General features: G+C 45.9%; 1 protein-coding gene across 1 annotated transcript in view; it reads right to left on the bottom strand.

Annotated features, from left to right (window-relative positions):
- SETD7 (SET domain containing 7, histone lysine methyltransferase) overlaps window positions 1-11,970 on the bottom strand; it is a 47,983-nt gene extending 36,013 nt beyond the window's left edge. The window contains exons 1-2 of the mRNA XM_039249150.1: window positions 11,401-11,970; window positions 3,474-3,603 (exon numbers count right to left, since the gene is read on the bottom strand). Of these exons, the coding sequence (XP_039105081.1) occupies window positions 3,474-3,603; window positions 11,401-11,440 (170 nt within the window). The 5' untranslated portion in view covers window positions 11,441-11,970. The remainder of the gene's footprint in view (window positions 1-3,473; window positions 3,604-11,400) is intronic.
- Window positions 11,971-12,170: the final 200 nt, after the last annotated feature.

Genomic DNA, 12,170 nt, shown 5'->3' with positions numbered 1-12,170 from the left:
TATATTTGCTTGAAACCCTCTCATAAATCACATGCCCCATTTTTGGCAGAGGTTGTGGTAATGGTTTCACGAATATATACTTGACTCCAAATTCATCAAGTTGTGTATATGAAATATGTACAGCTTGTTGTGGGTGAATTATACTTCCATAAAGTGGGGTTAAAAATGCTGTGCCCAGTTTCACGTTTCATAGAGGATTAGAAGACGCCGGGCCAAATCTTCTGTCACTATACTTTGCGATTTTCCAAACAGGCTCTGGCAATTGTAAACCAACTCTTTGACGGGAACATAAGCCAGCATTACAGGTGTGAACAACTTTTAAAACCTCTTAAAGAAACTTTTTGTTTCCTCATCTGTTATTTCAAAACCTTGATTTCAGCTTTTTTGGGGGAACTTTTTTTTTCCGACTAAAGCCTCCTGACTGGCAATAAAAGCACAGGGTCCCCCCTCTGTTTTACCCAATATATCAGCCCTAAAAGTTGGGAGTCGTAGTAGGGAGAAAAATAAATAGACGAATGTAAATTAAGGTACTGGTGCCTGGAGAAACAGCAGACTTCTCCATGACCACATCCCGTACCCGCCTTACAAAGACCTAGTAGATTCCACTGTCTTTTTTTCTCTCAGTCATAAGATTATGTCACTAATGTTTATGGCAAATCCTTTTAGCAGATGTCTCATAATATGATCAGTATTGGGCTTAAGAAAGAAGGTGACAGTGACCTTTTGAGAACTTGTCACCCTGCCACTACATCACATGTCATAAAAGCAGTGATCCTGACCTTCTCCCCTCAAAGTATTAGCCCCCATCTATCTGAAGAAGGCTAACAAAGATAATCTCTTAAGGTCCTTGCTAATACCAGCATTCTTTGATTCTACCATTTGATCTAAGTCTCTACAGGTGTTTGAGTGGTATGTATAAAAACTCGTGAATTAGTGCCTCAAAAAGAAAAAAAAAAGTCAATGAATTTATTTCTGTTTCACACATAGTTACTGGCCTGGTGTTTCCATCTGAGCTAGGGCTTCACCTTTTTCATGCTGGGACACCCGTACACCTGACCGCAGGGGTAAATGGAGGAAACTACTCGTGGCCAGAAGTGACTAGCTTACTAGCTTGACAGAGGGAGGAAGGTGCTTGGGAAGTGTCAGGCCCACCCGGCTACCCCCAGAGCCCACAGGATCAGTATCTTGGAGCTAACACAGCTCATTCTTAACCCACTGGTACATAAGTTCAGTCTAATCCTACAGCACCGTGCTGGGTCTGGGAAGCAAGACTGTAACCAACGTTAAATTAAACCAAACCTGCTGGACGGTTTTCCGAGTCAGTCAATGACAGGGTATGATCATCACACTACCAGATTGAAAGCATGAGTGTGTGTCGCAGGAGGAGGTGGGGGCAGCGTGGAGTGGGTGCTCTGGGTGAATTCTACCTTTTCTTTCAGCTCTCATACTCATTCAGCAAGGCTTTTGTTGTTGTTGTTTGTTAGTATCAAATTAAGGGAAAGTGCCACGAAGCAGATGAAACAGACACAGATTCTAACCTCGAGGAAACCTCTGTCCTGTAGGGGAAATCAGACATTTACAGAGATATAAATTTGTTGAATGAATAAAAGAATAATTGTAGCATCATGAGGTAAGAAGTAACACTTTCCAGAAAAGAGGTATAAATAAACTGCTATGAAATGAGGCAGGAAAAGTTTCCCTCTGGACAGGTTAAAGGAGCCGTGAGAGAAGAAAGCATTGATACCAAATCTTGAGAGCCCTCTAGGGGACCGAGGATCCACCAAGCATCCACAGCAGGGCAAAAGAAAGGAAGTAAAATATCTGCCATTTAAAATGAACAGTTTGCAAGCAAACCTCGGCTAAAAGGAGATGTGGTGCGGGGCTGGGGGCAATGAGAAAGAAAACATTGGAATTAATAATGAAAATACGATTTTACAGAAAGTCTCTGATGGGTTTTTATTGCTTTCCTTACTCTTCCCTGTATCAGGTAGTGGGAGAGCCTGAGGGACTGTTAAAAACTTTAAAAACAATCCACGCCAGGGGCATCTGAGTGGCTCAGTCGGTTAAGCATCCGACTTCAGCTCAGGTCATGATTTCGTGGTTCATGGGTTCGAGCCCCGCCTCGGGCTCTGCGCTGACAGCTCAGGGACTGGAGCCTGTTTTACATTCTGTGAGTCTCTCTCTGCCCCTCCCCCACTTGTGTGTGCCTCCTCTCTCTCCCTCTCTCAAATAAATAAATAAACATTAAAAAAGAAAACCCTCTCCGTCTATAAAAAAGGGATTCTGGGTCACAAGCCAGTCTCTTGATCACCCCTGAAATGCCAGCTTAGACATTTTCTTTCCCAGAAGAAATCTGTGGTTTAGGAAGCCTTAGCTCATTAGCAATGTCCAGAGCTTAGACGTCCTATAGATTCCTATAACCTTCGTTAGCTAAATCCATTTCTGCATTACCCAACGAACTGGTCAGAAGGAGAGCCGGCCCTCCCACGGCTCTGAATTCGTCTAAATGCTAGAGAAATCCATGCTCTTTGTTTCTGAAGCTGACATGGTTTAAACGCCACGGTTCGAAGGCTAGGCGTGTGCAACGCCAACTCTTCTCGAAAGAGAAAGTCACTTCTACAGTCATTCCCTCCTATCTCAAGAGGGGAAGGAGCTTCTGCCTCACCACATTCTCAGGTAGGAGGCAAAAGGAAAGTAATAAGAACCCTGCTGGGAAACATATTTTAAGTTATGACATCAGCACTAAAGTCTCACACATGATGAAGGTTATCCCAAAGAGCTATATTTCAAACACCGTGGGTCTGGAGCTGTACGCCTCCAATGTTTACCTGTCCCATGTCTCACTGCCTGAACTGTGATGATGTGGCTCTGACGAGCTTTGCTGAATATTTTTTTGACTAATCTCACGAGGACAGAGAGTATGCTGAGGAAATCATGAACCCACGAGCTGGCCGCATCTTCCTTCGGGATGAAGAAACCAGACCGTGACGACTGGGCTGCATGTGGCAGACTGAGTGTGTGTGGTACTAGAGAAAAAGCAAGAAGCCTTCGCTACCTGAACTGCCCAAACTGGCCCCTGGCAAAAACAATCCCCATTTGTGGGACTTCATGGAGACACATTACCCAGAGGATCAGGTGGAATCCATCAAAGAATTGGGTGACCCACTTAACTAACAGGTGTGCGATGAGCTCCCCGATTCTGGCGTGACAGAGTGTCTGTGTCAAGGAGACAGATCATCATACCATAGAAGGCAGTGATGACAGACCGAAGCCTGACGCTGGCTTTGCCAAAGCAGCACGGGTGACTTTCTTGGTCCGCAAGGCAGTGCATACATGTTGGGGCTGCTTTTGCCTTTTGTATTAGTTGTACCAAAACATTTACTGAAATTTCATTTGTATCATTCCTTTAAGTACAGTAATTTGGTACCCCCCCACGCCCCTGAAACAAAACAAAACACAACTATGAGTGGTACCTGCCATCAAAGAAGAAGAACTTCCCCCGTCCGTTCTTCTCTCCGTGAACAAAGTTCCCCTCAAATCTGTCCGTGGAGGAGTAGGTGACCGTGCAGAACCCGTGAGGTAAGCCATCGTCATCCAGGTGCCCTGGAGAAAGGGAACCACAAGGCAGACCTTAAGATCTTCAACACTCTCCCACTGACATGTCTGTGCTCAGATCCTGCCAGCAAGTTCCCTGAGCAGGGCCCCCTCCCTGCTTGAGCAAGAGAGAATGCCAAGGTCTCTGTGCCTGCATCAGCAGTATGAACTTGACTGTGAGGTACACTTTGTGAGTGGATGCGGGCCACAGGAGAGGGACTTACACACATACAGAATATGAGCCAAAAAAAATAAGCTTCTGTGTTACTGGGGACTAAATCTATTACCAATAATAACACGTGCATGTTTCAATTTATGAAGTACTTCCTCCCGAAGCACTGCTTCTGTTTGGTATGTGTGCTGCCGAAGCGAGCACTCACTGCTTCTGTTTGGAATTAATGCCCCCAAACATTTCATGCTTAATTGAAATGTGACTGAGATAGCACCATTTTATAGCCCGTTGGAAGGTACACTATCTTTGCAATAAGGTATCTAATTGTAGAACTCAGTATATAGTATGATTTTATATAACATTATACAGTATGGTGAGGAGGATTGCTAGCCAGGTGACTTTTGAAAACCTCACTCACTGCTTGCTATTTGTTACATTTGAAAAACAAGGGACATAGCCATGTCTCTAAAACTGCCCTGGTATTTATACACCTCATTGTACTAATGCATGAACTCCGAGTCCTTCTAAGCCTGAACTTAAGCTTGACCTTGAACTTGCTGTTTTACTTTACAATTCATTTCAGCTTTGAATGTTTAGTAATAACCTTGTCATATACCCTCTACCACGATGTTCAGGGGGCTTGTGCTTTAAATGCAGCTAGAAGTATCCACATGGCCATTTAGGCAGTGATGTTGAACATCAGCAGCATTTATTATACTGTGATCTTTAAATTGCTAGTTCTTCCTGAATCATAGACTGGTATATTCTAAAATTTATGTATGCAGTCAATATTTAGTTTTTTTTAATCATTATCTGCATATTTCATAAAACCCGGGAATTACCTCACTGATGTCTTCCCAATTACTCTGGAGAGCTAATTTTATGGAGGTGGGTGAAAGTGAAGGCAGTAGTTAATCTACTGGCTTCTCCTGAGTTAACGACCTGGGTCATGGATGAAAAAGGTATGAAAGCATTAAATACTGTGTGCAGTGCAGGGACATTAAACACTTAAATGTGGCTTCCAGATGGTTCACAGACATAAAAGAATACACAAACCATATCACCACAATGAATGCTTTGGTCTCCTAAAATGATTTCTTCTAACATGATAAAAAAAAATATATATCATCCCTTAGAAGAGACATTAAGTGACAAGTGTTATTATGAAGAACAAAACTCTCTTTATTTGTGTTACTGATCACATAAACATAAAATAACAATGAACAACTACACTGTTTTATTGCTACATCTGACTCTGTATAGAATGAGTTACCTAGAATATTACAGCAAAACATGGCTCCTTAAATAAATCACAATCAATATGGTTCCTTTCCTCTTCACACAAATTTTTTCCTACAAAAGGGCCAGGAAATTAGAGATTAGAAAGCTACTAGGCCATAATTGCTTTCTTCTCCTCCAGAAGCTAACTACACATGACATATTCAATGATACTTGAGTCATACGAAATAATTTGGACAATTATTTCCTAAACACGTACTGATAACATTTCTCTGATTGAAATAAATTACATATACTTTTTTCCTTTTCATTAAAAAAACCCACTCAGTGTACAGCTAAAAGCGTTCTTCTATGAAATGTTGGGATTAACATTTCTATGAGTTTAGCATTCTACTTATATTTTAGGTATAAATATCAGGATAATCATTTCAGCCTTATACTGAAGCAGTTACTAATTAGTTGAAACTGTTTTCCCCACAAAAACCAGTTCATGTATTTCAGACTTTAAAAAGTTAACATGTGATGAAACTTGTTATTCTACTTTAGATCAAGAGTACTATTATGAGAAACTTGAGTACTAAGGGGGAAAAAGTCCAGTGTAAATTCATTTCCACCTTCTCTCATTCACAACAGTCCTGTCCCATTTCTGGATAATACACTGCAGGTGCATCCCTGGCAATGGAAAATTAGAGAATTATTAAAGTGTCACATAACACGCTAAAAGCACTTGTGGGGGAGTACTGATCCCAGTGAGATGAAAGCAAAGACATCACTCAATCCCATTCCATGAAGGATGCTTGTGTTGATGTGTCTTTCCACAGGCCAGTGAAGAGATGTCCCTCACCTTCTTAGTCTCTAGGGTGAGAGAGGCACAGGGAAGAGCTGCTGAGTGAGGGCCATTTCTCGGGTGACATTGTGTGTTTGGACAGATGTGGACATGTGACACTTCCTCCTCCCTCTATCCGTCCGCAGCAGGACCCTTGTTGGCTTGTTTGCTTTGTTTTCCTCTCGTCTTGCCAAAACGAGGATGATGTTATCAATGAACAGGATCAGTTATAAAGGGTTAGAAATTACGGGCTGTGATCATTCAAGAATTCCACTCTGGGGGCGCCTGGGTGGCTTAGTCGGTTAAGCGTCCGACTTTCGCTTAGGTCATGATCTCGCGGTTCGTGGGTTCGAGCCCCGCGTCGGGCTCTGTGCTGACTGCCAGCTCAGAGCCTGGAGCTTGTTTCAGAGTCTGTGACTCCCTCTCTCTCGGACCCTCCCCTGCTCATGCTGTCTCTCTCTCTCTCTCCTAGAAATAAAAAAATTAAAAAAAAAAAGAATTCTACCCTGAATATTTAACAGCCTGGAGCGGTTTTCCTCACAGTAGAACTTGGTATCTAAAAACAACAGCCACAACAAAAGGAATAACAAGGACAAAGAGACTTTCCAAAGAGAGAAATGTAGGGGAGAGAAGAAATTGAGGTGTAATGCCCTCACGCTGCCTTTCACATAGAAGATCCTCTGGTACAACTCTTATCCAAACGCCCTTTGGATAATAACATCCTGTACTATTTGTTTGGTCAGTAACAGCTGTTTAATGGAGGGGGCTGCTGCTATACAGAAAAGAAGTGTGCAAACCAAAGGGGTAATGTCCTTCCCTGTTACCTAAAGTAAACCTTAACGCAACTCCCCACATTCCAAGCTTCTTTTCTCATCCGAGGAAGCTAATGCTGAGCACCCAAGAAACCCACTAACCACTCTGAGGTGCTAATGAGTACTAAAGCCCCTTCCCAGTCCTTTTCTCTCCAGAGAAGGGCACACTAGCGGACTGCCCTTTCTTCCTTGCTGCTGGGGGAAGAGGGTACTGCTAAAGAGGTAAGGTATCCTCAGGACCCAGGAAGAGACGTGGAAGAAGCCTTTGTAGTTAACATAGTTCTCAAGAAAACCACCAGGATCTTCAACAGCATGTCCTGGTTCCGAATTCTTACCCCTTCCAAGGGTTAGCTAACTCAGAGAGAAACACCAGTCCTCCTTGCTCTCATTGAGGTCAATTTGTAAAATGCTCCAAGGCAGCCAACAGCCTTCTGGGCCAGTTCCCACAAAACAGAGGTTGAACACCAGACCCAAACAACAAGGAGAATTCACTTGAATGACTTTGTTGATAACGCTGTCCTGGCTCATGTGCTATGTTATCTGTCTGCAGCATGATTCTAACTATTTAGAGGTTAGAGAAGGAAAAATGTATTTTTTCACTCTGTTCTAAAGATCATTATCTACGGAACAGATAGAAAGTTAAACTTTTCCCCCTCCAGTTACCTCTCAGCCTTTTCCCTGTATTCTTGTAAGAATTCAAGACCAGACCTGTAATTTGGGCAATGATGGTACACCTGGGCAAAGGAAATCGCCTCTGGATCAGATACTGGCTGCCTACCTGCCTCAGGCTTACCCACAGGAGATCTGAGAATAGGGTGTGTGTGTGTGTGTGTGTGTGTGTGTGTGTGTGTGTGTGTGTGTATGTGTTTCCTTCAGAACAAGAGACACTTATATGCATTGCTGGTTTCACAGAATAGGCCTACTTTAAAAGTAATAATAATAAAAGGCAAAAGTATTATTAGTGCAAAGAACATGTCCTTGTGATGATGCATTTACACTGGTTGTTAAAAACATACTTCGATTTTTGAGAGTGATTCTTTGTAAGAGCTCAATTATTAGTTGTGAAGGTCATAATTTTAATGCGTGGCCCACAGGGAAAGGGTTCTCCCAGGGCACTGAGCATGTGTTTTTCCCAAGTACAGAGTGTGAGTCGGCCTTATTAGAGACAGGCAGTATCAGATATTAGGGGGCCTTAAAAATATTTTTAATATTTTGAGGAAGTTGGAGGGCAGTGAAACACTGAGGTGCTTATTTTCCTTCTGGCTCCTTAGTTCTGAAAATTCTGATATTTCATTTTTTGAGTATTCTCCCTCAGTGTCTCCTCTATTTCTCCAGCCTTTCCATTTTTTTTTTTCTTGCCTGCTTAACCAAATATCTGGATTCTTTCAAAGCACCTTCTAGGCGATCCCTTATCTTGCAGAGCTCTGGGCCTGACATTCCCAGCTCTAAAAAGCCCTCATAGCTTCCCATTGCTTGCAGCACGCAATTCACATTATCAGCCACCGGGTCTTAGCCTCCACACTTCTCCTTGGCCCTCCGAGCAGAACTGAATGATGAATCTCTGAATGTGCCTACGTCACAAGATGCCAAACCCGTGTTCACTCACGGTGCTCCCCTCTCCACCAGAACCAACTCGGGACCACCTCTTCCGGGAAATCCTTCCTCAACCACTTCCCGAAGCTGGAAGCGATTCTTACTTTTTCTCAACCACCATAATTCATCTGTTTGGATATGATACACTTATTGAAAATTATATTAAGGACCACATTATATTCATCTTTGTATCTATGGGTAGACAAAGAAATAAATCTAGTAATAAACAGCTCTGTTCCCAAAGCTAAACACCACCGAACCAATGAGCTTTGAAGAGTTTTTTAAAAAGCCACAGCAGGATCTCAGGTGGCACTGTCACTCTGAGGCCAGGGCTTGCTGCCTTCCCCAAGGAGCACAGCCACTAGGAGTACACATGTTCCCTCCACCACCCAGCTTTCCCCTGAGGATTCATTCGCTCAGAGCCTAGAACTTCACCGAGGCTATAGTTCCACCCTGATAGAGAACCGACATTTAAACTCTGATCCTGCAAAGAGCAAATTCTCCCCCAGAGCAAATTGCCAAGCAGGAAGAAAAAGAAAAAAAAGGAAGTCTGTTGGAGAGGCTGTAAGCTAAATTCTCTTTCCCCAAATACATTTTTCTGAAAGTCACTGAACTCTGTCAGAACCAACCTCTCGAGTGATGAGGAGTGAAACTGACAGAATACTTAACTGTTGCTTCCACACTCAGCTACCAAGTATTTCATATATTTGAATGACTCATTAAAAAAATTTATTTTAAAGGAAAAATGTAGGGAGAAAGTCTGGTAGGGGGACAGAGGTCGTCCTGGAGGCCCAAGCCTGTCTCCTACCTCACTGAGTGTGCTTGGATTTGTGCCTCAGTTTTCTCCTCTGTAAAATTAGGCTATTAGTGCCCACCTCAGAAGACTGAGTGGATAACGTGTGTGTGAAACATTTAGCACAGAGCCTGAACACGATAAGAACTAAATAATTACAGCAATGATAATAATTGGGAAGACAAGCTGTTTATGGAGAGAGGTAGGTGATAATTCGAAACCAAGATATTCAGGCTAGCCTCTTAACCAGTCTCCCGTGCATGCGGTAGACGATAAGTCAAGGCTATTACAGAGGCACTGAAAAGGCCAACAATAGTTGGAGAAAAGCCCACTGCTACAGTTCACTTCGTGTACACACACATGCTCTGGACACTGAGTTTGAGCTTTAGATGCTTCAGAGATTCTGTGCTGCTCTACTTGTTTACACTGAGGTACAACTGAGTCACCATGTGTCCTGGAGTGACCCAAACAGTCAAAGCTTAAACTAGTTTTTTCCAGCATGAGCATATAATAGTGACCCCTCTGGCTCTCAAGCACATTCTGATTCGGGACAGTAATGTACATGGCCGTTCTATATAACAGATTCTTTCTTGTTTGTACACCGAATCCTGCAAAACAACAGAAACAGTTCTAAAGCTGCTTGTTCACATTTTACAAGAAGCCCAGGGACTGCGGACAACTGGGTCTTATGTTTCTAAAGAGCTTCAAAAAGGAGGGTGGTCTAACCTGGGGAGCACTGTCTGCGATCCAGGGTTTGCATTAAATTTTTACAAGTAAAAGTAAACTTTGAAGAATGACAAGTCTTAACAATTTGAAAAGAGCACATTTTTCATTTATCTTTCATAACATGAAGGCACAAGAAGTCAATAACTTAACTTTAAGGAAGGCTTCCAATAAACCCTCTCAATGTCTTTGGGGCCCTCTAAGCCCCCAACGTTGGCTTCAATTATTAGATAGTTCTGTGAATTCACAACATTGTGAAATTAAGACAAAAACGAATAGTCTTTGAAATTAGATAAAGAGACAAGTTTTAACAGTTATACCAAGATGGATAATGTTTAGAGAATTCAGAATAATTAAGACCTCGAGGTCACTGCAAACAGTCAATTATGTTTTATTAAAACATTAAAAACGGATTTCTTCTCCAATGTAGCAATAACAATGAATTCTTATGCGTTTGTACAGTGTTGCTACTTTTTCTTTACCTTTCATGAGAACTTGTTAATACAAATTAGACGCAAACCAGACTCAACCAAAAGCTTAAAATTATTTACTTGGATGCTTGGTTTAAAATATTCTGGAATAATACCACACAACACTGCAAAACATCACGACGCACTGTCTGGGGTTGGAATCAAATAAATCAACACGCTAAAGAATATTTTCCAATATTCAGTGTTACAAAATCATAACATCTCCTGATACAAACAAGTAGATTGTATAACGTCCCCACCTCGCTCTTTAGAACTAGGAAAAAAAAAAAAAAAAAGAGGTGGAGAAACTCAGCAAAACAAAGTGGCGAGAAAAGTCGGGGGAGGGGCGCTAGAAGCGAAGGGGCGGAGAAACACGACACCAAGGCGGTGATATCACCCACAGCCAACAGCATGGAATTCAGAAAGTTAAGTGTCACCCAGCAATTTCGGTCAGGGCTTGCGGCGCGCCTGCACAGCGTGGCGGCGGCGGCACCCGGGCTCCGAAGCAGGAAGGGGGAGGGGTGGTTTGACTGAGTTCGCTCGAGGGCATTAAAGCGGAGGGCCACCTCCTCCTGGTTGCCGTGCGTTCAAGCCCCGGGGCGGGAGCGGCGTTCACTGCCCTGCAATGATTTCATCTTTTCGGAAGAGCGGCCGCCCGGGCCGCGGCTGCCACGTGCCTGGTTCGGCCCCATGCGCTGCGCGGGGGGACGGACCCGGCCGCGGCCGCGGTCACCGCAGGTCGCAGCGGCGAGCGGAAGGAAAGGGCTGGCAGCCGGAGAGGGGCTCGGGGGCGGCCAAAACCGGGGCGTGGGGTCGTTCGGCCGAGACTGCTGGTCTCAGGGGGCTGTCTCCTGCGCACCCCCACCTTCCATCCCCCAAAGGGGGAAGGCCAGAGTGCGGGGCAGGTTCGCAACTCGGAGGGCGGACGCAGGCGGTGGCCGGCGGGCTGGAGTGGCCGTACCCTCCCGGGGGCCCCGGCCTGCGCCCCAGCGCGCAGCGCGCGCTCCCGGCGGCGTGGCCGTGGCCGCCCGGCCCGTGCCCGAGCCGGGCAGCGGGCCACCCGCGTAGGGGACAGTGGCGGCCGCCGGGCCCGGCGCCGCGCGGGTCGCAGCCCGCCACTCCTTCCGCGTTCCAAGCCCTCGGCGCCTCCTCCCCCAACCCCAGAGAAAAGCTTGTACCTTCCACCGCCTCCTCCACCATCTCGTCGTCGCTATCCATGGCGGCTGGGGACCGTGCCCAGCTCCGGGCCGCGCAGCTGCCTCCGTCCGTCCGGGTGCTCCCGGCGGCTGAGCGAGCGCTGGGGCTGAACCCAGCGAGTTTGGAGGAGGAGGAGGAAGAGGAGGGGCAGCCGGGGCTGGCTCGCACTGCCTCCCCCTACAGCCCTTTCAATTCCTTGGTCTTAAGCTGCTGCGGCAGCAGCCGCCCCCCCCCTCCCTTCGCCCGCTGGCCCCTAGCCTCCGAGGCTTCGGGGTGCCGCCGTGGCCGCCGCCTCCGCCGCAACTTTCTCCTGTGATACCCCCTCTTTGTTATCGAGCAGATGATCCGCTGACATCACCCAGCGCCGGTGCGCTCCCTCCCTCGCTGATTGACAGTTCCCTGTCCCTTCCCAGAAGTAAGGCTCCTTAAAACGAAAGGCGCTCCTGGTCCGCGCTGACTCTGCGCCCCAGCCAACCAGCCCCCGAGCCCATCAGGGTTTATCTTTCGCTTCTGCTCGGCTGGGTGCGCTCCGAGAGCTTCCTGCGGGTACCTGGGACCACCCGGTTACCGCCCTCCGGGGGGCTCAGCGCTCTCGCCCTCCGGCTGTGCTGGGGCAACTCTGCAGGCGCCCGTGCCGGGCCCTCCAGCCCCGCCTCGGGACAGCCTCCGCCGAGCAAGGGAAGCCGCGGCAGTGCTTCTGACGCCCCGGCACCTCAACTTCCTTTCGCCCTCGCCCCCACTTTACCCCGTT

The sequence above is a fragment of the Hyaena hyaena genome, unplaced genomic scaffold (genome assembly GCF_003009895.1).
Source record: "Hyaena hyaena isolate Hyena2069 unplaced genomic scaffold, ASM300989v1 scaffold_333, whole genome shotgun sequence".
NCBI classification, from domain to species: domain Eukaryota; kingdom Metazoa; phylum Chordata; class Mammalia; order Carnivora; family Hyaenidae; genus Hyaena; species Hyaena hyaena.
This window is presented reverse-complemented; position numbering and strand designations above follow the sequence as displayed.